The 23,886-nt window shown below is 45.3% G+C and overlaps 1 protein-coding gene across 2 annotated transcripts; it reads right to left on the bottom strand.

Annotated features, from left to right (window-relative positions):
- Positions 1-23,886, bottom strand: ostm1 (osteoclastogenesis associated transmembrane protein 1). 2 transcript variants are annotated; one of them, XM_055634981.1, is made up of 7 exons: positions 23,600-23,886; positions 23,330-23,545; positions 11,875-11,989; positions 7,715-7,812; positions 5,308-5,433; positions 3,724-3,889; positions 1-2,362 (listed from the first exon to the last, which is right to left on the bottom strand). In XM_055634981.1, exons 1-7 carry the CDS (start codon positions 23,819-23,821, stop codon positions 2,313-2,315), a joined length of 993 nt encoding a protein of 330 aa, XP_055490956.1. In that variant the 5' UTR covers positions 23,822-23,886; the 3' UTR covers positions 1-2,312. The 2 variants fall into 2 exon arrangements, with proteins under 2 accessions (XP_055490956.1, XP_055490955.1); XM_055634980.1 differs by having other exon boundaries at positions 23,330-23,886.

The following is a 23,886-nucleotide window of genomic DNA, read 5'->3' as shown; positions in this document are numbered from 1 at the left end:
TCTTTTTCCAAACATTTTAATTGAAAATATACCGAACTGACCTGCTCCAACACATCAATATTAAACAATAGAACAAACTTCACGCGTTGAAGAGCATTTAAATAATAAAAAAGAAAAACACACACAAACCACATTGTTCAGAAAAGTTACTGGAATGGCTCATACATATCAAAAATGATCCGAAAACCACTCATTCAGTGAACAGAAGCAAAACTTCTCATCTCATCATTTTTTCAACAAAATGTTAGAATTTTAGAAAAAGACCTGATTGCATAAAGATGAAAAGCATATAAGCTCTTTGCTGCATCCACACGTTACATCTATTCGGGTCTTCCAGTCTCCTCCTCCACACAATTCAATTTATTGATCAAAAGATACAGCACGGAAACAGGCCCTTGCCACAGTTGCCAGTAAAATTGGCAAGTCAATGGATATTTTAAGGCAAAGACGGACAGGTTCGTGATTAGTAAAGGTGTCACGGATGGGCAGGAGAACGGGGTTGAGAAGGAAAGATAGATCAGCCATGATTGAATGGGCTTGATGGGCCGAATGGCCTAATTCTGCTCCGACAACACGTGAACTTCGGCCTGATGAGTGTTCGCCAACCACCCATCTAGGTTATTCCACTTTCTCACCCATTCACAGGGGACAATTTACAGGGGCGGATTTTCCTACAAGCCCGCACGTCTTTGGGATGTGGGAGGAAACCGGAGCACCTGGAGGTAACCCATGTGGTCGCAGGGAGAACGTGCAAACTCCACACTCGGTACCCGAGGTCAGGATTGAACCCGGGTCTCTGGCACTCTGAGACAGCAGCTCGACCGGTTGTGTAAAATGTGCCACCCTTTCGCAAAAAAAAAGTTTCAGGTCCCTGTGATGGACACTGCATCAGCAATTCTAAATTTGTTGTTCACCTGTTTGAACTTTAACGCCATTTCTTGGCTTAGTATACCTCTTTTTTTAAAGAATCTATCTTTACCATAATGATCTCATTGTCACTACTTGATCTTTAAGTTAATCAATAGAAGAAAATAATACAAGATTCAGCAATCCGGATGCTGGATTTTAAAATAACGCTTCACAGTGATAACTACAGTGCCTGACTTCTTGCATAGTTAGTGCATCATTTAAACATTGATAAATAAATGGCAGCATCAAATGAAGGCAGTAAAACAAGTCTGCAACAACATCAAGTGTGCTTTGATTCAGCTGTGTTTCACAAAGCTTTTTTTTTTTTGAAGGTATTAATCAGTCAAAAAAAATTTAAATTGGTAATAATTTTAAAAGCTTGCAATACGCTCAGTGAAATATATTGTAAAAAAAAACATTTATTTTTCAATATAAATAGCGTTAAATTAGCGTTAAATTAGAAGCAAGCTGCCACACTTTGGTTTTAATTCAACTGTAACAGAACAAAAATGATTGCAGAAACAAATTTTTTTTTTCATTGAGTCATGGTTAAAGTCATCTTGGAGTTACGTGGAACTGCAGACACTGGATTCTTGAGCAAAACACAGAGTGCTGGAGGAATCCAGGATGGCAGCATCTGTGGAGGGAATGGACAGGCAACGTTTTGGATCACAGTCCTTCTTCAGACCAAGGAAGGGTACCCGCCCGAAACGCCACCTGTCCATTCCCTCAGATACACACACAAAGCGCTGGAGTAACTCAGTGGGTCAGGCAGCATCTCAGGAGAAAATGGACAGATGATGTTATGGCTCGGAACCCTTCTTCAGACCCAAAACGTCATCCATCCATTTTCTCTAGAGATGCTGCCTGACCCACTGAGTTACTCCAGCTCTGGGGTGGGAGATTGCAACCTTCACGTGGTCTGCCCTGTTTCAACGAATGCAATCAACCTGGCGTGCACAATCATATAAGATCAAATAGAACAAGTTGTCCTACAACTTTAGGCTGTGCACGCCGTACGCAAGAAGAAGACTCCAGCACTTTGTGTTTATCTTCGGTATAAACCAGCATCTGCAGTTCCTTTCTACGCATTCCCTCCGCAGATGTTGCCTGGCCTGTTGAGTTCTTCCGGCGCTTTATGTTGCATCTCCAGCACCTTGCTTCCACCAGTAACAGCTTATTTGGTCAAACGGCGACAAGTAGAAGCACAAAGAGTCATCTGAACACTTCCAAAGTGCAAATTTTCAGTAGATATTATTTCTTAAACACTGATAAAATAATTAAAACGAAGGCGTAAGGGTGCAAATTCTTACAGCTGTTGCAAATCCTCAGCCGCCACTCCGTGCACAACCAGATTGCTGGGCAATGTTGACATTTCAGCCAACTTTTGGGGAAGTCTTTTTTCAATGTGCGATGCTGCTGCTGCTACTGTTGCAATGTTTCAGGCGTTTGGCTGCAAATAAACAACACAGGTTAATCTCTCTAGTGACTTCACACACACACATGTATATGTGAGTGTGCGCACACGCGTGTATATGTGTGTGTGTATATATATATATATATATACATACACACACACACACACACACACATATATATACACACACACACACATACATATATATATATATATATATATTATATTATATATATATACACACACACACACACATATATATATTATATATACATGTTTACACACAGGCAGACATAGATATATATATATATATATATATATATATATATAGATAGATAGATAGATAGATAGATAGATATAGATATAATAAATATATAGATATATATATATATAGATGTATTCACTGGAATTTAGGAGTAGAGAGGAATCTTATAGAAACATATAAGATTATTAAGGGATTGGACACGCTGGAGGCAGGAAACATGTTCCCGATGTTGGGGGAGTCCAGAACCAGGGGCTACTGTTTAAGAACAAATGGTAGGACATTTAGAACTGAGATGAGGGAAAACTTTTTCACACAGAGAGTTGCGAATTTGTGGAATTCTCTGCCGCAGAAGGCAGTGGATGCTGATTGACTGGATGCTTTCAGAGCCACACACACACACACTCGAGACCCTTCCTCAGGCCATGAACGATCTCTTGAAGCACCTCGACCCAATATCTATTCCCTTCCTCCAGGGATGCTGCCTGACCCGCTGAGTTACTCCAGCTTTTTTGTGTCTATCTTTGGTGTAAACCAGTACCTGTAGTTCCTTCTTACACATGTAGTAGTTAGAATTAAAGGAAATTCTTTTAGGAAAGAGATGACGAGGAATTTCTTTAGTCACATGGTGGTGAATCTGTGGAAATCATTGCACAGAAGGCTGTGGAGGCCAAGATTGAATATTTTTACGGCAGAGATAGATAAGATTCTTGATTTGTACAGGTGTCAGGGGTTATGGGGAGAAGGCAGGGGAACAGAGTTAGGAGGGTGAAATAGATCAGCCATGATTGAATGGCGGAGAAGACTTGATGGGCCGGATGGGCTAATTTAGCTCCCATTACTATTAACACATTAATAAGAGATACAAGAGATACATTTAATTGTCATTTGGACCCCTTGAGGTCCAAACGAAATGCCGTTTCTGCAGCCATACATTACAAACACATAGACTCAAGACACAACATAATTTACACAAACATCCATCACATCGCTGTGATGGAAGGCCAAATAAACTTATCTCTCCACTGCACTCTCCCCCCCCACCATGTCAGAGTCAGTCATAAGAGACCAATAGAAGCTTGCTACCGGTCGGCCCCAGCCGAAAACGGATGCTCGGAGAGTGGCTGATACTCACGCTCTATAAGTTTCAATTTCTTCTGCTCAGAGTGAAGGAAGCTGCTGAGATAGAAGATAACCGGTAGGAAAAGCAGGAATGTTGACACGGCGATGACTGGGATTGTGTCGCTGCAGCGGACCGTGCAGTTGTAGGTTGTGCTCCACAGCTGCCGGGTCAGGTTCATCTGAAAGCAGCAAACGCAGGAAAATTATATTTACAAAGAATGACGATAAAATAAATGCGAAAACATGAGTAGCCTTTAGACAATAGACAATAGGTGCAGGAGGAGGCCGTTCGGCCCTTCGAGCCAGCACCGCCATTCAATGTAATCATGGCTGATCATCCCCAATCAGTACCCCGTTCCTGCCTTCTTCGCTTATCCCCTGACTCCGCTATCTTTAAGAGCCCTATCTTGCTCTCTCCTGAAAGTATCCAGAGAACCGGCCTCCACCGCCCGCTGAGGCAGAGAATTCCACTCATAACTCTCTGTGAGAAAAAGCGTTTCCTCGTCTCCATTCTAAATGGCTTACTCCTTATTCTTAAAGTACTTTGCTTGGTACTTATTCAAGTATTTTGCAAAGGCATTTAGGACGTAGGTCAGTGCAGAAGATGCAAGGGAGTGCAGATGCTGGAATCTCGTGTCGAATAACAAAAGTGCTCAGGCAGCATCTCTGGAGAATGCAGCACGGTGACGCTGGGGTAAAGTTGCTGCCTCACAGCGCCAGAGACTTGGGTTCGATCCCGACTACGGGTGCAGTCCTTGTGGAGTTTTACGTACTCCCTGTGGGTTTTCTCCGGGCGCTCCGGTTTCCTCCCACAATCCGAGAACGTGCAGGTTTGTAGGTTAAGGTGAAATTTTAAATTGGCCCTAGTGTAGGATAGTGCTAGTGTACTGGGGTGGTCCCTGGTCGGCGTGGACTCGGTGGGTCAAAGGGCCCCGTTTCCACACTGTATATCTAAAGTCTAAAGTACTGCCAGCATTTTCTACTTGAAGATAGACGCAAAACGCTGGAGTGACTCAGCCGGTCAAGCTGGGGTCTGAAGAAGTCTCAACCCGAAACGTCACCTATCCCTTTTATAGACAATAGACAATAGGTGCAGGAGTAGGCCAATTGGCCCTTCGAGCCAGCACCGTCATTCAATGTGATCATGGCTGATCATCCCCAATCAGTACCCCGTTCCTGCCTTCTCCCCATATCCCCTGACTCCGCTATTTTTAAGAGCCATATCTAGCTCTCTCTTGAAAGCATCCAGAGAACCTACCTCCACCGCCCTCTGAGGCAGGGAATTCCACAGACTCACCACTCTCTGTGAGAAAAAGTGTTTCCTCGTCTCCGTTCTAAATGGCTTACTCCTTATTCTTAAACTGTGGCCCCTGGTTCTGGACTCCCCCAACATCGGGAACATGTTTACTGCCTCTAGCGTGTCCAAACCCTTAACAATCTTTTCTCCAGGGGTGCTGCCTGAGCTAGTTCAGTATTTTGTGTCTATCTTTGGTGTAAATCAGCAACTGCAGTTCCTTCCCTCACACTTTCTACTTGAGCTTGTTCTAAAGGGCTTTAGCAGCATAACAAAGAACATTAGTGGTTTCACTGTACTTACTGAATCAATGATGTCTATGCACAGTTTATTGTCCTTTTCCATTCTAATGTAGCATTCCGTCAAATTGATGTAAGAACCTTTACATTTAGTGCAAAGATCCGAATAGTTGCTGGGGGCTGGGTGTTTCTACATATAAAAAAACAAATATATTAGTTCAGCAGGACAACAGTTCAGACAAGCAGATTATTGGCTTGAAGACCATCAACATGCTTGCATGAGTTCACATGAACACAAGGCCAAAAATGGGCAGATGATAGGAAATAGGATGACCAAAATGTGTATGCATAAAGCACCAAAGCTTCACAAGTTATAGGAGAAGAATTAGGCCATTCGGCCCATCATTTCTAGTCCACCATGCCTGATCTATCTTTCCCTCTCAACCCCATTCTCCTGCCTTCTCCCCATAACCCCTAACGCCAGTACTAATCATTAGTCTGTCACTCTCCACCGTAAAGATATCCATTGTCAGCCTCTACAGGCGCCTGTGGCAATGAATTCCACAGATCCACCACCCGTAAGGGTGGTACAGTGGTACAGCGATAGAGTTACTTCCCTACAGTGACAGGAACCCAGGCTTGATTCCGACAATGGGTGCTTTATGGATATTGTGCGTTTTCCCCGCTATCTTAGTGGGTTTTCTCCAAAATCTTCGGTCTCCCCCCACACTACAAATATGTACAGGTTTGTAGGTTAATCGGCTTAGTATAAATGTAAAATTGGCCCTAGTGTGTGTTGGATAGTGTCAATGTCCGGGAATCGCTGCTCAGTTCGGCCTCGGTGGGCCGAAGGGCCTGTTTCTGCACTGTATCTCTAAAAAAAAGCAGCATAATTCACATCATGAAGTCTCAAAATTAGTATGTAATGGCACAAAGTTACATCGCCTTGTGCCAAAAAAACAAATCTTAAGTTGCGATCATGTCTGATTTTTGTTTACAGATTAAAAATCATAGCCCCTTCTTTTTTATTTTGATTTCAATTGGAGAGTATCCTGTCTGGATATCATGCATCTGCACAATCTCTCCACCCTCAAATATATCGTAATAAGCGAATGAATATTTCAGTATCACCTCTGTTGAATAAAATAGAAACATAGACAATAGGTGCAGGAGTAGGCCATTCGGCCCTTCAAGCCTGCACCGCCATTCGATATGATCATGGCTGATCATCCAGCTCAGTATCCCGTACCTGCCTTCTCTCCATACCCCCTGATCCCTTTAGCCACAAGGGCCACATCTAACTCCCTCTTAAATATAGCCAATGAACTGGCCTCAACTACCTTCTGTGGCAGAGAATTCCAGAGATTCACCACTCTGTGTGTGAACAATGTTTTTCTCATCTCGGTCCTAAATAGATTTTCGATGACAGATGTACAGCTTTCTCTTTGATCCAGCTATTGTACTTGTGTTTGGCTTGATTCATGAATCATACTATTTGATTTGATTGAATAGAATGCAAACAAAACCTTTTCACATTTTATCTCGGTGGTGCCACGGTGGATTTGGGACCCAGGTTCCATCCTGACTACGGGTGCGGTCTGTATGGAGTTTGCACGTTCTCCTCGTGACCTGTGTGGGTTTTCGCCGAGATCTTTGCTTTCCTCCCACACACCAAAGACGTAAAGGTTTGTAGGTTAATTGGCTTGGCGTTAATTGACCTTAGGACAGTGTTTTTCATGTCCCCCACACTAAGCGCGGGGATCACTGATCGGTGCGGACTCGGTGGGCTGAAGGGCCTGTTTCCGCGCTGTATCTCTAAACTAAATCATGAGAGGAATAGGTTACACAAAAAAGCTGGAGAAACTCAGCGGGTGCAGCAGCATCTATCGAGCGAAGGAAATAGGCAACGTTTCGGGCCGCCAGAAACGTTGCCTATTTCCTTCGCTCCATAGATGCTGCTGCACCCGCTGAGTTTCTCCAGCTTTTTTGTGTAACCTTCGATTCTCCAGCATCTGCAGTTCCTTCTTAAACACATGAGAGGAATAGATCGGGTAGAGTCGTTTACCCAAAGTAGCGGAATCGAGGACCAGATGACATGGGTTCAAGGTGAAGGGGAAAAGATTTAATAAGAATACGAGGGGTAACATTTTCACACAGAGGGTGGTGGGTGTGTGGAACAAGCTGCCAGAAGAGGTAGTTGAGGCTGGGACTATCCCATCGTTTAAGAAACAGTTGGACAGGTAGAGGGTTATGGACCCAGCGCAAAGCAAGTGGGACTAGGGTAGCTGGGACATTGTTGGCTGGAGTGGGCGAGTTGGGTCGAAGGGCCTGTTTCCACACTGTATTAATCTATGACTCTCTGACTCTCAAACTAAATCTCGGTACATTGACAATAATAAACCTAAACCTAAACCGAAACCGATCTCATAGATGAAAGCAGAACAAATGTTTTTTTTCCATAAGCAAGTTACCGAAGAATAAAATTCAAAACAATTCAGAGATTCATTCAGCATCTTCTTAAAGATGATGGATTCAATGGATGGCGCTGTTTTGTTTTCATTTAAGCAGGCTGTTCAAGGGGGAGAAAAAGGATATCAGATTAGCAAATGGAAATTAATAGTTTAGTGGAGTTATATCTAGCAATTTCTTTAAATAAAAAATCATCACAGAAAACATTTTAAACCAAGATTGCAACAGAAACATTTATAAATTTAAACTAAGGTTAACAAATCAGTAACCTGAAATCAAACGCTACCTAATCTTGAAACTTTATTGTCAATCTGACTAAACGCCTTGAGCCAAGAAAACAAATCTTATTCATTCACTGCCTTGGTTGCAGTAAGGGCTTTGGGATTTGTTTTGTATTTCTGCATTATATAGTTATTTTTGTTTACAGATTTAAAAAAAAAACCCACATAGTAACAGGGGAGAACGTACAAACTCCATCCAGACAGCACCTGTGGACAGGATCGAACCCGGGTCTCTGGCGCTGTGTCACTGTGCCACCATAACCTCTTTTCGGCCCATCAAGACTCTTCTGCCATTCAATCATAGCTCATCTATCTTTCTCTCTCCTGCCTTCTCCCCACAAGGTCATCAGTTATAGGAGGAGAATTAGGCCATTCGGTCCATCGTCTACTCCACCATTCAATCGTGGCTGATGTATCACTTCCTCCCAACCCCATTCTCCTGCCTTCTCGCCATAACCACCGACACATGTAGTAATCAAGAATCTATCTATCTCTGAAGAAGGGTTATGGCCCGAAACGTTGCCTATTTCCACTCCATAGATGCTGACGCACCCGCTGAGTTTCTCCAGCACTTTTGTCTACCTTTGATTTTCCAGCATCTGCAGTTCCTTCTTGAACATCTATCTATCTCTGCCTTAACAATAGCCACTGACGGCTTCCATAGTCTTTTCTTTCACCAATATCCTTCCTAAAGGAACATTCTTTCATTCTGTGGCTGTGACCTATAGTGCAAGACTCGACAACTAGCGGCAGCATCCTCTCCACATCCACTCTATCCAAGCCTTTCACTATTTGGTACGTTTCAACGAGGTCCTCCCTCATTGTTCTAAACTCCAGCAAGTGCCGTCAAATGCTCGCCATATGTCAACCTGAGATCGTTCTTGTGAACCTCCTCTGGACCACCTCCAGTGCCAGCACATCCTTCCTCAGATATGGTGCCCGAAATTGCTCACAATATTCCAAATGCAGCCCTACCAACACCCGATAGAGCCTCAACATAACATCCCTGTTTTTGTACACAAGCCCTCTTGAAATATATGCTAGCATTGAGTTTGCATTCTTTTTCGAGTCTTGCAGATTAACTTTTTGGGAACCCTGCACCAGCACTCCCAAGTCACTTTGCACCTCTGATTTCTGAATTCTCTCCTCATTTAGAAAATAGTCTACGCCTTTATTCCTGCTACCAAAATGCACGACTCCACACTTTGCTACACTATATTCCATCTGCGACTTTTCTGCCCACTCTCCCAACCTGTCCAAGTCCTTCTGCAGAGTCCCTGCTTTCTCCACACTAACTGCCCCTCCACCTATATTTGTATAATCCGCAAACCTTGCCACAAAGCCTTCAATCCTGTTTCCAAATCATTAATACACCAACGTGAAGAGTAGCGGCCCCAACATAGGCTCTTGCGAACTCCGCTAGTCACTGGCAGCCAACCAGAACCCCCCTCTTGAATGTCATAAAAACGAAGGAGCTGATTGTGGACTTTAGAAGGGCACAACATCCGAGGACGTACACGTCACTGGAGATAAATGGGGCCACTGTGGATAGGGTGAGCTGCTTTAAATACCTGGGAGTCCACATCACAGAGGATCTGACATGGGCGACACACACTGGTGAGCAAGGCAAGGCAGCGCCTTTACCACATCAGGCAGCTGAGGAAATTCAGAGTCTCTCTGAGGATCCTTCATTGCTTCTACTCTGGGTCTGTAGAAAGCATCTTGTCCGGCAACGTCACAATCTGGTTTGGGAATTGCTCTGCCCAGGTCAAAAAGGCTCTGCAGAGAGTGGTGCGTTCGGCCGAACGCACTATGGGGACTACACTTGAGTACCCCTGCAGGAACTATACATCAGAAGGTGCGGATCCAGAGGTAGCAACATTATGGGGGACCCCCACTAGGGGCGCTGCACTGGCAGCAGCCTCTACCTACAGCCTGTCTGTTATTTCTATCTTTTTTTTATTTTCAGTTAGTCCAAAGTCTGTTTTAGGGGGAAACTTTAACTTTTCTATGTGGGGGAGGGGGGCAGGGTAAGGGGGAAACCGTTTCCCAGTTGCTTCCTGGCGGGGACGCGACTATTTCTCCGAGTCGCGTCCTCGCCCACCACCTTGCGGCCTACCAGCTGGATCGGAGCGGCCTTTCCTGCCGGGGACCGGGAACCGGACCAGGGCTGCTACAGCGGCGGCACAGTGCTGGAGTCACCGCGGAGCGGGCGATGCCTACCCGGATCACCGTTTGGAGCTCCGGAGCGTTGGGCCGTTGCTCCAACATCGTGGAGCTCTGGTGCGGAGAGCTTCCAACGCGGGCGTCGCTGAACAACATCGTGGAGTCCTGGGGCGCCTTGCAGAGGGTCTACAGCAGCAGTCTCCACCCGGCGCGGCCTACGGACTTTGGAAGCCGCCGACTCCGGTAGGAGGGGGCCGACTCTGGTGTCCACGCCGCTGAGGACGTCCCGCAGCCCCGACATCGGACTTGTATCACCCCGGCGAGCGGTCCTGAACATCGGGCCGCCCGTAGCGGCAACTGCGGAGGGCACGGGGAGGCCCTGACCACGGGGAACAGTGGAGGAACAGACTGACTTTGGTGCCTTCCCACACAGTGGGAAACTTTGATTCTGCTGTGTGGGGATGTTTTATGTCAAACCCTATAGTGTGTTGTGTCCCTTATTTTATTGTATGGCTGTATGGGAATTTAATTTCACTGTGCCATCTGGCACATGTGATGAATAAATCTATCTTGTATCTTGTACCACCCCAGCAACGGACTGTTCCAACTGCTACGGTCAGGCAAAGGCCTCTGTTGTCATGCAGTGAAAACAGAGATGATGAGACGGAGTTTCTTCCCACAGGCCGTCAGGACTGTAAACTCTTATCTCACCAGGGACTAATTTACTGTTGTGTTGTGTCTTTTTTAAATTGTTGTTTTTTTTCTAACATGTAAATACTGATTCTGTTCTATAGTTTTTGCACAATCCGCAGGCATTGCCACTTTAATTTCACTGCACATCTTGTATGTGTATGTGACAAATAAACTTGACTTGACCCCCCCCCTTCCCCCCCCCTTTATTGCCACTCTTTGTCTTCTTCTATCCAGCCAACCTGCTATCCATGCTAGTATCTGCACTTTGATACCATGTCATAGAGTAATACAGTGTGGAAACAGACACTTCGGCCCAACTCGCCCACACCGGCCAACAATGTCCCATCTACCCTAGTCCCATTTGCCTACGCTTGATCCATAACCCTCTACCTGTCCAACTGTCTCTTAAATGATGGGTTAGTCCCAGCCTCATCTACATCTTCTGGCAGCTTGTTCCATACACCCATCACCCTCTTGTGTGAAAAAGTTACCCCTCGGATTCTTATTAAATCTTTTCCCCTTCACCTTGAACCCATGATCTCTGGTCCTCGATTCCCCTACTCTGGGTAAAACACTCTGTGCATCTACCCGATCTATTCCTCTCAGGATTTTCTATACCTCTATAAGATCTCCCCTCATCCTCCTACGCTCTATGGAATAGAGATCCAGCCTACTCAAGCTCTCCTTATAGCTCAAACACTCTAGTCATGGCAACATCCTCGTAAATCTTTTCCGGATCCTTTCAAGCTCTCATCTTCCCGGGTCTTTGACACTGTAAGGCAATATCTCTGCCGCTGCGACCCCTGGCCGCCCAGTTGGTAGAGTGGATGCCTCACAGTGCCAGAGATATGGGATAGAACTAGTGGGAGCAGGTGATCAATGGTCGGCGTGGACACAGTGGGCGGAAAGGCCGGTTTCCACGCTGAACTAAAACAAAAATGTTGGACATGAATAGAAAATGGCTGTTTCAGCACAGCTCATGTTAAAAGGAACCCAACAATGTTGAAAGCAAGCAAGCATACCATCACACTGGGAATCAGTCCACATTTGTTGCAGAAAGTTACGTGTCTTCAGCACTATCTGCAAACGATCCGATCTCAAAAGTTGTCTTGAACAACTCTCATTCCCCGCATCTTTCTGAAAAAGCCAAAAGTTGGTCAATTACATAAATTCACAGATAGAATTTGATTAATGGAGCAGCACAAAATTGCTTCAACAGCCTAAGTATTAATTTCCATTCATAAGTCCATAAGTGGCTAACGATATTTCAAAGACGTTTCCTTAACTATGGCCTAATAACGGCAATAAAAATGAATACTCAAATTTTGTAAACAGACAACAGTCCCTACAGTGAAGATGTGGATCACAGACATGTCCGAGACACTACATTTGGAAAACATTAGGCTTGTTTTGGCGGAAAAACCAGATCAATTTCTTAAGATATGGACACCCTTTACCGAATTCTTACAACTATAGTATGCAACAGAAATTTAAATTTAAATCCGATTCTTAATTGGGTAAATCCGATGCTTGGTTGGGGGGGGGGGGGGGCGGGGGACGAGGGGCAAGGTATATCTCCACTTTTCTTTTTATGTTTATTTTATTTCTACATCTTTCTACTACACTGCTTTGGTGATTTAGGGAATTTTCTTTTGTTCTTCTTCAATCTACCTTTTCATTTTCAACTTCTTGTTTTCTCTTTCTTTTCTTTTATCATTTTCATAATTTAGGTTATAAGGTTAAAAATGAAGCTGTACAACAATTGTATAATTTTAGATGCCGAATGTTTTATCTCTGTACAGTTGCTTCTAATAAACATAAAATAAAAAATTAAATTTAAAAAAGTCCATGAGTGATAGGAGCATAATTAGGTCATACACCCATCAAGTCTACCCCGCCATTTAATCATGGCTGATCTACCTTTCTCTCTCAGCCCCATTCCCCTGCCTTCTCCCCTTCAGTATATGTTTAAGAAATACCAACTTAACAAGTCCCCTCATCCCTCCCCCAAGCCTTTCCACTCGTCACATTAATATCATGTTTCATGTATTTTTTATGAATGTTGGCAGATCAATTTCCCTCCTGGGATAAATAAAGTTCTATCGTATTGCATTGTCAGTTAAAACTTTTGGAAGTACAGGCGCTGTATGGAATTAGAAGTGGCATTGCATCAATCAAAATCACAGCAGAGAATGCGAGTCTTCTACAGAAAATGCAAATACACAGGAATGGATGGGTTAACATATGATGAACGTTTGATGGCACAGGGACTGTACTCGCTGGAGATCAGAAGGATGAGCGGGTACCTCAATGAAACTTACAGAATAGTAAAAGCCCTGGACAGAGTGCATGTAGAGAGGATGTTCCCACTAGTGGGAGAGTCTAGGACCAGAGGACATGGCCTCAGAATTAAAGGACGTTCCTGTGGGAAGGATACGAGGAGGAATTTATTTTGTCAGAGGGTGGTGAATCTGTGGAATATACCGCTACAGAAGGCTGGCGAGGCCAAGTCAATGGATAGTTTGGAGGCAAAGATAGATTCTTGATTAGTTCAGGCGTCAGGGGTTATGGGGAAAAGGCAGGAGATTGGGGTTAGGAGGGAGAGATAGATCAGCCATGATTGAATGGCAGAATAGACTTGATGGGCCGAATGATATAAATCTGATCCTATCACATAGAAACATAGAAACATAGAAATTAGGTGCAGGAGTAGGCCATTCGGCCCTTCGAGCCTGCACCGCCATTCAATATGATCATGGCTGATCATCCAACTCAGTATCCCGTACCTGCCTTCTCTCCATACCCCCTGATCCCCTTAGCCACAAGGGCCACATCTAACTCCCTCTTAAATATAGCCAATGAACTGGCCTCAACTACCCTCTGTGGCAGAAAGTTCCAGAGATTCACCACTCTCTGCGTGAAAAAAGTTCTTCTCATCTCGGTTTTAAAGGATTCCCCTTTATCCTTAAGCTGTGACCCCTTGTCCTGGACTTCCCTAACATCGGGAACAATCTTCCTGCATCTAGCCTGTCCAACCCCTTAAGAATTTTGTAAGTTTCTATAAGATCCCCTCTCAATCTTCTAAATTCTAGAGAGTATAAACCAAGTCTATCCAGTCTTTCTTCATAAGACAGTCCTGACATCCCAGGAATCAGTCTGGTGAACCGTCTCTGCACTCCCTCTATGGCAATAATGTCCTTCCTCAGATTTGGAGACCAAAACTGTACGCAATACTCCAGGTGTGGTCTCACCAAGACCCTGTACAACTGCAGTAGAACCTCTCTGCTCCTATACTCAAATCCTTTTGCAATGAAAGCTAACATACCATTCGCTTTCTTTACTGCCTGCTGCACCTGCATGCCTACCTTCAATGACTGGTGTACCATGACCCCCAGGTCTCGCTGCATCTCCCCCTTTCCCAATCGGCCACCATTTAGATAATAGTCTGCTTTCCTGTTTTTGCCACCAAAATGGATAACCTCACATTTATCCACATTATACTGCATCTGCCAAACATTTGCCCACTCACCCAGCCTATCCAAGTCACCCTGCAGTCTCCTAGCATCCTCCTCACAGCTAACACTGCCCCCCAGCTTAGTGTCATCCGCAAACTTGGAGATATTGCCTTCAATTCCCTCATCCAGATCATTAATATATATTGTAAATAGCTGGGGTCCCAGTACTGAGCCTTGGGGTACCCCACTAGTCACTGCCTGCCATTGTGAAAAGGACCTGTTTACTCCTACTCTTTGCTTCCTGTTTGCCAGCCAGTTCTCTATCCACTGATTGGCTCTAGCCCAAGTGTGAGGAGAGGGATGAAAACAGTTAAAAGGCCAAGGACGCACAGTCTTTGTTCAGTACTGCTGTAGATTTGGGAGGAACAACAGCAGCAACAGATTAGCAAGAGATACCACTGATTGGCTCTAGCCCAAGTGTGAGGAGAGGGGTGAAAACAGTTGAAAACTGAGGAATTTGCTCTGTAAATTGGTAAATCAGGCAATTTATCAGTCAATTTAAGCAGGACGGCTCTTTGCGAGAGGCAGTGAGTGAGCGGCCTAGTGAGTGAAGTGCCCTGCGAGAAAAGTGTGAGTCTTTGGCTCGAGAGTCTTCGGAGAGGAGGCCACGCAATACGCTTGAGAGGGAGAGACGAAAGAGGGAGATGTCAGGCAAGCTGATTCCGTGCGATGCTTGCAGTATGTGGGAGGTCAAGGACACCGCTGGTGCCTCTGGCTGCTACAAATGCGAAAAATGCATCCAGGTAGAGCTCCTGAAGGGCCGTGTTGGGGAACTGGAGAAGCAAGTGGATGACCTCTGGTTCGTACGAGAAACGGAGTCGTTCCTCGACAAGTCCTACAGTACGATTGTTACACCTAAGGTACTGGAAGAGAGAAGGTGGGAGACAGTGAGAAAGGGAGGGAAGCATGGAATGCCAACGTCCCCGGGTGATGTACCTCTTGTAAACAGGTTCATCCGCTTAGAAGTTGTTGGGACAGAAGACGTGAGCGGCGGACTGGCCTGTGATGCGAATAGGGCTGTTGAGCCAAAACCAAAAAGGCCTAAGGCAGGCAAGGCCATTGTAGTGGGAGACTCCATCGTGAGAGGTACGGACAGGGGTTTCTGCGGCAACAGACGGGATGCGAGGATGGTGTGCTGCCTTCCCGGTGCCAGGATCCAGGATGTCACGGACAGAGTGCAGAAAATCCTCAAGGGCGAAGGTGAACATCCGGAAGTGGTAGTGCATGTCGGCACAAACGATGTCGGAAAGAAGGGGATGAATATTCTGCAGCGTGACTTTAGAGAGCTCGGAAAAATGTTGAAAAGCAGGACCTCCAGGGTTGTTATCTCCGGTTTGCTTCCAGTTCCCCGTGCTGGCGAGAGCAGGAACAGGGAGATACGGGACCTGAATGTGTGGCTGAGGAACTGGTGCACGGGGCAGGGATTTAGATTCTTAGATCACTGGGATCTGTTTTGGGGTAAGGGGGAACTGTACAAAAGGGACGGATTGCATCTTAACAGGTGTGGGACCAGCATTCTGGCAGGCAGGTTTGCCACTGCTACACGGGTGGCTTTAAACTGAATAAGGGGGGTGGGGTGTTGAATGGGACAGTGGAGGATGGAGTTAAAGGGAAAGGGTTTCTTAAATGTGTGAGCGTAGAGACCGAAGGGTGTAAAATGAGGGTAGAAGAAATAGGTAGCAAGGTGAAAAGTAAAAGTGGCAGGCAGACAAAACCAGGGCAAAAATCAAAAAGGGCCACTTTTCAACATAATTGTGTAAGGGGTAAGAGTGTTGTAAAAACAAGCCTGAAGGCTTTGTGTCTCAATGCAAGGAGCATTCGTAATAAGGTGGATGAGTTGAATGTGCAGATAGCTATTAATGACTATGATATAGTTGGGATCACGGAGACATGGCTCCAGGGTGACCAAGGCTGGGAGCTGAACATCCAGGGATATTCAATATTCAGGAGGGATAGACAGAAAGGAAAAGGAGGTGGGGTAGCGTTACTGATTAGAGAGGGGATTAATGCAATGGAAAGGAAGGACATTAGTTTGGAGGATGTGGAATCGGTATGGGTAGAGCTGCAAAACACTAAGGGGCAGAAAACGCTGGTGGGTGTTGTGTACAGGCCACCTAACAGTAGTAGTGAAGTTGGAGATGGTATCAAACAGGAAATTAGAAATGCGTGCGACAAAGGCAAAACGGTTATAATGGGTGACTTCAATCTACACATAGATTGGGTGAATCAAATTGGCAGGGGTGCTGAGGAAGAGGATTTCTTGGAATGTATGCGGGATAGTTATCTAAATCAACATGTAGAGGAACCAACGAGAGAGCAGGCTATTTTAGACTGGGTATTGAGTAATGAGGAAGGGTTAGTTAGCAATCTTGTTATACGTGCCCCCTTGGGCAAGAGTGACCATAATATGGTTGAGTTCTTCATTAGGATGGAGAGTGACATTGTTAATTCAGAAACAATGGTTCTGAACTTAAAGAAAGGTAACTTTGAGGGTATGAGACGTGAATTGGCCAAGATTGACTGGCAATTAATTCTAAAAGGGTTGACGGTGGATATGCAATGGAAGACATTTAAAGACTGCATGGATGAACTACAAAAATTGTTCATCCCAGTTTGGCAAAAGAATAAATCAGGGAAGGTAGTACATCCATGGATAACAAGGGAAATCAGGGACAGTATCAAAGCGAAGGATGATGCGTACAAATTAGCCAGAAAAAGCAGCATACCGGAGGACTGGGAGAAATTCAAAGACCTGCAGAGGAGGACAAAGGGCTTAATTAGGAAAGGAAAAATAGATTATGAAAGAAAACTGGCAGGGAACATAAAAACTGACTGCAAAAGTTTTTATAGATATGTGAAAAGAAAGAGATTAGTTAAAACAAATGTAGGTCCCTTGCAGTCAGAAACAGGGGAGTTGATCATGGGGAACAAGGATATGGCGGACCAATTGAATAACTACTTTGGTTCCGTCTTCACTAAGGAAGACATAAATAATTTGCCGGAAATAGCAGGGAACCGCGGGTCAAAGGAGTTGGAGGAATTGAGTGAAATCCAGGTTAGCCGGGAAGTGGTGTTGGGTAAATTGATTGGATTAAAGGCCGATAAATCCCCAGGGCCAGATAGGCTGCATCCCAGAGTACTTAAGGAAGTAGCTCCAGAAATAGTGGATGCATTAGTAATAATCTTTCAAAACTCTTTAGATTCTGGAGTATTTCCTGAAGATTGGCGGGTAGCAAATGTAACCCCACTTTTTAAGAAGGGAGGGAGAGAGAAAATGGGGAATTACAGACCAGTTAGTCTAACATCGGTAGTGGGGAAACTGCTAGAGTCAGTTATTAAAGATGGGATAGCAGCACATTTGGAAAGTGGTGAAATCATTGGACAAAGTCAGCATGGATTTACGAAAGGTAAATCATGTCTGACGAATCTTATAGAATTTTTCGAGGATGTAACTAGTAGCGTGGATAGGGGAGAACCAGTGGATGTGGTGTATCTGGACTTCCAGAAGGCTTTCGACAAGGTCCCACATAAGAAATTAGTATACAAACTTAAAGCACAAGGCATTGGGGGTTCAGTATTGACATCACTTATGAACATAGAACAGTACAGCATAGGAACAGGCCCCTTCATCCCACAAAGTTTGTGCCAAACACAATGTCAGGTTAAACTAATCTCCTCTGCCTGCACATGATCCATATCCCTCCATATCCATGTGCCTATCTAAAAAGGACACAGAGTGCTGGAGTAACTCAGCCAGTCAGGTAGCATCTCTGGAGAACATGGATAAGTGACGTTTACGGTCGGGTCTGAAGAAGAGTCCCAACCCAAAATGGCAATAGACAATAGACAATAGGTGCCGTTCCGTTCTAAATGGCTTACTCCTTATTCTTAAACTGTGGCCCCTGGTTCTGGGTCACCTATCCATGTTAGCCACAGATGTTGCCTGACCTGCTGAGTTACTCCAGCACTGTATCTTTTTTTGTGAGCCAGCATCTGCAGTTTCTTGTATCTACATTTTTATGCCTATCCAAAAGCCTCTTAAACGCCACTATCGTATCTGCCTCCACCACCACACCTGGCAGCGTGTTCCAGACACCCACTGCTCTCATTATAACCTTGCCCGCACATCTTGCTACTGAGGGAGTGCAGCGTAGGTTGACAAGGTTAATTCCCAGGATGGCAGGACTGTCATATGGTGAGAGAATGGAGTGGCTGGGCTTGTATACTCTGGAGTTTAGAAGGATGAGAGGATATCTTATTCAAACACACAAAATTATATAGTGTTTGGACATGCTAGAGGCAGGAAACATGTTCCAAATGTTGGGGGAGTCCGGAACCAGGGGCCACAGTTTGAGAATAAGGAGTAAGCCATGTAGAACGGAGACAAGGAAACACTTCTTCACACAGAGTTATGAATTCTGTGGAATTCTCTGCCTCAGAGCACTGTGGAGGCAGGTGCTCTGGATACCTTCAAGAGAGAGCTAGATAAGGCTCTGAAAGATAGCGGAGCCAGGGGATATGGGGAGAAGGCAGGAATGGGGTACTGATTGAGGATGATCAGTCATGATCACATTGAATGGCGGTGCTGGCTCGAAGGGCCAAATGGCCTACTCCTGCACCTATTGTCTATTATCTCCTTTAATCTTTTCCCCTCACCACAAAGCTTTGCCCACTAGACTTTTGACATTTCCACCCTCGGGAAAAAATGTTGTCTACCCCATCTTTGCCTCTGATCATTAACTTGCTACAAATACATATTGCCAGGAATGTCCGGTCAGCTTCACAAGCAGGTTTCTGGCTGTAGCTGCATATTACTTCTGAACTTTCAGGAAAGCACATGGTTTCCCTTATTGCTCAATTTTCATTAAATGGAGAAATAAAACATATTTCCGAGTATTTTGTAGTCTCAACTCTTTTCCTGTTTAAGTTTAGTTTAGAGGCACTGCCTGGAAACAGGCCCTTTGGTCCACCGAGTCCGTGCCGACCAGCGATCCCCCCACATTAACACTATCTGACACACACTAGGGGCAATTTACAATTTTACCAAGCCAAATTAGCCTACAGACCCGCACGTCTTTGGAATGTGGGAGGGAACCAGAGCTCCCAGTGATAACACACACAGGTTACGGGAAGAACGTATAAACTCCGTACAGACAGCACCCATAGTCAGGATCGAATCTGCCCAGGACATGCACGACCAAGAAATTCTGACCATGTCTATACTTCCACACTATTAGAAAGATGCACGAGTCCCATTTTACTAAATTGGTGGCACGGCGATACAGCCAAGGTCAGAATTTCCTGATTGTGCATTAATTGGGCTTACTAACTCAGACTGTACTCAAATATGTCCTTTCATGTGGGTGGTGGGTGTATGGAACGAGCTGCTGGAGAAGGTATTTGCAGCAGGTAGAATCTAAACGTTTAAAGAAAAATTTAGACAGGTACATGGATAGGACAAGTTTAGAGGGATTACAGGTTAAATGCAAGCAGGTGGTACTAGTGTAGATGGGACATGTTGGTCAGTGTGGGCCAGTTGGGCCGAAAGGCCTGTTTCCACACTGTATGACTATGATTCTATGTCATCACTGTGTAAATGGATACTATCTTAGACTATCAATCCTATGGGGATGTCCCACAGTACGAGCTAATTCAACAGCTCTCCCGAGTTTAAAAAAAATCGAACTCGTGGTAAGCACGTAGAATGTACGTAGCGGGTACGTCGGAGCTCGGGACGTCTCTTAACGGCTCGTAACGCTAACGGCAGGTACTCAGGAAACGCGGTAAGCTCAGGAAGACCCATGAAGATTTTTCAGCATGTTGAAAAATGTCCACGAGAGCCCCGAGTACTTACGAGCGGCTATTACCGTAATTATCTGAGTTCGAATCAGGGAAAACTCGGGAGAATTCTTGAATTAGCTCGTACAGTGGACCACCCCATTAGATTCAAAGTGACAGACTAAAGATAAAGAAAAAAGTTTAAAACATAAACATTTTATATTTTACAGAAAGTGGGGTAAAATCCAAAGTCAAACAGAACGTTCGGAAATTAACTGTAGAGGCAAAAAAAAAGGGAAATGGGACCGCCTTGATTCTTTAACAAGAGCAGTGGTAGAGATACTGCCTTACAGCACCAAAGACACAGTGAGTTACTCCAGCAGTGTCAGTTTGTGTAAACCAGCTTCTGCAGTTCCTTGTTTCTAGAGTTCTCCAAATGTATCCTTATCAACGCTTCAGGTTGTGACTTTTCATTGAAACTAGACCTAATCCACTTTAATAATCCTGTATCCTTAAAATACTTAATTATTTGGATACAAATGCTTTTCATCACTTAGAACATTCTTGTCTATTAGATATGAAATAGATAGCTTCACATTTGTATTTGTTTAGAATCCATTTACCACAGTTTCCCATATATATGTGTGTGGGTTTGTAGTTTAATTGGTCACTGTAAATTACCCCTTGTGTGCAGGGAGTGGATAAGAGAGTGAGGTGACATAGAACTAGTGTGGTGGGGAGGTGATCGATGGCCGGCCTGGACTCAGTGGGCTGAAGGGCCTGTTTCCATGTCGTATCTTTAAACTAACCTAAAAATATCTTTGTTATTTAATACCGCAATGTGAATGGGCAATAGGATTACTGCAGCTTGACCAGTTATAACAACAAAATGATGTAAAAATTAAACTCTGGCAACATCAGTGGCAGGAGAAACCTTAATTTGGTTTAGTTTATTTTCACGGGTACCGGGGTACAGTGAAAAGCTTTTTGGTTGCATGCTATCCAGTCAACAGAAAGACAATATATGATTACAATTGAGCCGTCCACAGCGTAGAGGAGAGTAAGAAGAGCAGGGTTAAAGTAAGAAATGCTGCTGTTGGAACCAGCATATACTTCGCGACGCACTGCTCAGATCGCATTTGAAGTATTGTGAGCAGTTTGGGCCCCATATCTGAGGAAGGATGTGTTGGCTTTGGAGAGGGTCCAGAGGAGGTTTACGAGAATGATCCCAGGAATTATTGGGTTAACATATGATGAGTTTTTGACAGCACTGGGCCTGGACTCGCTGGAGTTTAGGATGAGGGGGATCCCCATTGAATCTTATTAGAAAAATGAAAGGCCTGGATAGAGTGTATGCAGAGAGAATGTTTCCACTATTGGGAGAGTCTAGGACTAGGGGGCATAGTCTCAGAATAAAAGGATGTAATTTTAGAAAGGAGATGAGGAGCAATTTCTTTAGTCAGATGGTGGTGAATCTGTGGAATTCATTCCCACAGAAGGCTGTGGAGGGCATGTCAATGGATATTTTAAAGGTCAAGATTGATAGATTCTTGATTCGTAAAAGCCCTGTTCCACGGTACGAGTTCATTCCAAGAGTTCTCATGAATTTAAAAAAATCAAACTCGTGGTAAGCACGGAGAATGAACTTAGCGGGTAAGTCGGAGCTCGGGGACGTCTCTTAGCGGCTCGGTACGCTAACGACAGGTACTCGGGAAGAAGCATGGAAAGACTCGTGAAGATTTTTTCAACATGTTAAAAAATGTCCACGAGAGCCCCGAGTACCGACGAGTGGCCATTACCGTAAATCCCGAGTTCGAATCAGGACAAACTCAGGAGAGCTCTTGGAATGAGCTCGTACCGTGGGACAGGGCTTTAAAGGTGTCAGGGGCTAAGGGGAGAATGGGGTTGAGAGGGAAAGACAGATCAGCCATGATTGAATGGCGGAGTAGACTTGATCAGCCTCCGCTACCAGCCTTGGAGGGCATTTACCACACACGGTGCCTCAGGAAGGCCGTCAGCATCCATAAAGACTCCTCACACCCTTGTAATGGACTGTTCGAACTACTTCCCACCAGCAGACGTTACAAGGCCATCTACGCCTGCACCTCCAGACTCAGGAACAGCTTCATTCCCAGAGCTATAGCGGCTCTGAACCGGCCTTGCTGAGTGCCCCCCACCCCCATGAACTGTCTCCCTCAGATGGTCACGTCGCACAGACACATCTGCACTTTAGTCTGTTTGAACTGTTTTGATTGTTTTACTTTTAATGTTCTTTTTACAACCATGCTCTCGGGATATCTAAATCTAAATGTTATTTAAGTTATGACATCGGATGGAAGCTGCATACCAAATCTCGTTGCAGTTATGCGCAATGAAAATAAAATATATTATTATTATTATTATCGGCCGAGTGGCAAATTCTGCTCCTGTAACTTATGAACTTATGAGTAGAAGTTTAAAAGAGTGGAGCGAATGTAATGAGTGATTGCAGATACGCTTATGGGACCAGCATGCAGAGTGGCGCCAGGCTTGGACGCCATCTTGATCGGGAAATGTTTATGTCTGATCTCCAATACAGTATTTTGCCTTCATAAATCATTATTAAAATTGTAAATTGTTATAGCTAGAACAAATCCTTGCGGGTGTTCACAGATTGCATCTACTAACATGCATCTTTATTCTATGCCTCCTGCGTTTCAGCCTATTGTCTGTCCAATTCAATTTTGGCTTTAGAGATACAACATAGAAACATATATGGAATCCAATTAACCTACAAACCTGCACGTCTTTGGAGTGTGGGAGGAAACCGGAGCACCTGGAGAAAACCCACACAATCACAGGGAGAACGTATAAACTCTTAAATGTTGGGATAGTCCCTGCCTCAACTACCTCTGCTGGCAGTTTGTTCCTTGAACCCACCACCCTCTGTGTGAAGATACCCCTCAGATTCCTCTGAAATCTTTTCCCCGTCACCTTGAACCTAAGTCCTTTGGCCCTTGATTCCCTTATTCTGAGCAAGAGGTTCTGTGCATCTCTGCATCTTTTTGTGTCTATCTTCCGAAGGGCCGAATGGCCTACTCCTGCACCTATGTTTCTATGAAGGACAGATGGAGCTCACAACGGTCCATTGTTGGCTGTGGGGAAGGTGATAACGAGTGATACAGCTCTGCCCCTTTATACGTACTGAGAGGTTGGCGAAGGCATCCCAGAAGTGATGGAAGTGCGAGTTGCACTTCTCGCAGATCCGCACCGGCCGGGCGCTCTTCACGGCGCAGCGGACCAGGGCGGACGAGGCGTCCCCGAAGTGGACGAGCATCTGCCGGCATATCTGGCTCACCGCCTGGTCCTGCAGCACCTCCCAGCCGTCGCTCATCCAGCCGGCGGCGGCGCTGTCGGACACCTCCCAGTCGCCGGCCACCCCGCTCATCCAGCCGGCGGCGGCGCTGTCGGACACCTCCCCGCTGGCGCTAGCGGCCGCTGCGCTCCGCACTTCCCTCAGCCCCGGGCTCATGGGCCCGTCCTCGCCGCCCCACCGAGCCGGCTCCCAGCTCCTCCCCGCCATCACCACCACCGAAGCGGCGGCACCATGGCTGTACTCGGATGAGTTGTGGTCGCCCACGGCTGCCCGGAGGAGCAAGGCCAAGCAGAGGCCGCTCCACAACACGACGCCCACCATCGCCCCGGCTCCGACAAGTAACCACCGCGCCTGCGCGCACCGGCACAGTCACGGACACGGACACT

This window comes from Leucoraja erinacea, chromosome 5, assembly GCF_028641065.1.
Source record: "Leucoraja erinacea ecotype New England chromosome 5, Leri_hhj_1, whole genome shotgun sequence".
NCBI classification, from domain to species: domain Eukaryota; kingdom Metazoa; phylum Chordata; class Chondrichthyes; order Rajiformes; family Rajidae; genus Leucoraja; species Leucoraja erinaceus.
This window is presented reverse-complemented; position numbering and strand designations above follow the sequence as displayed.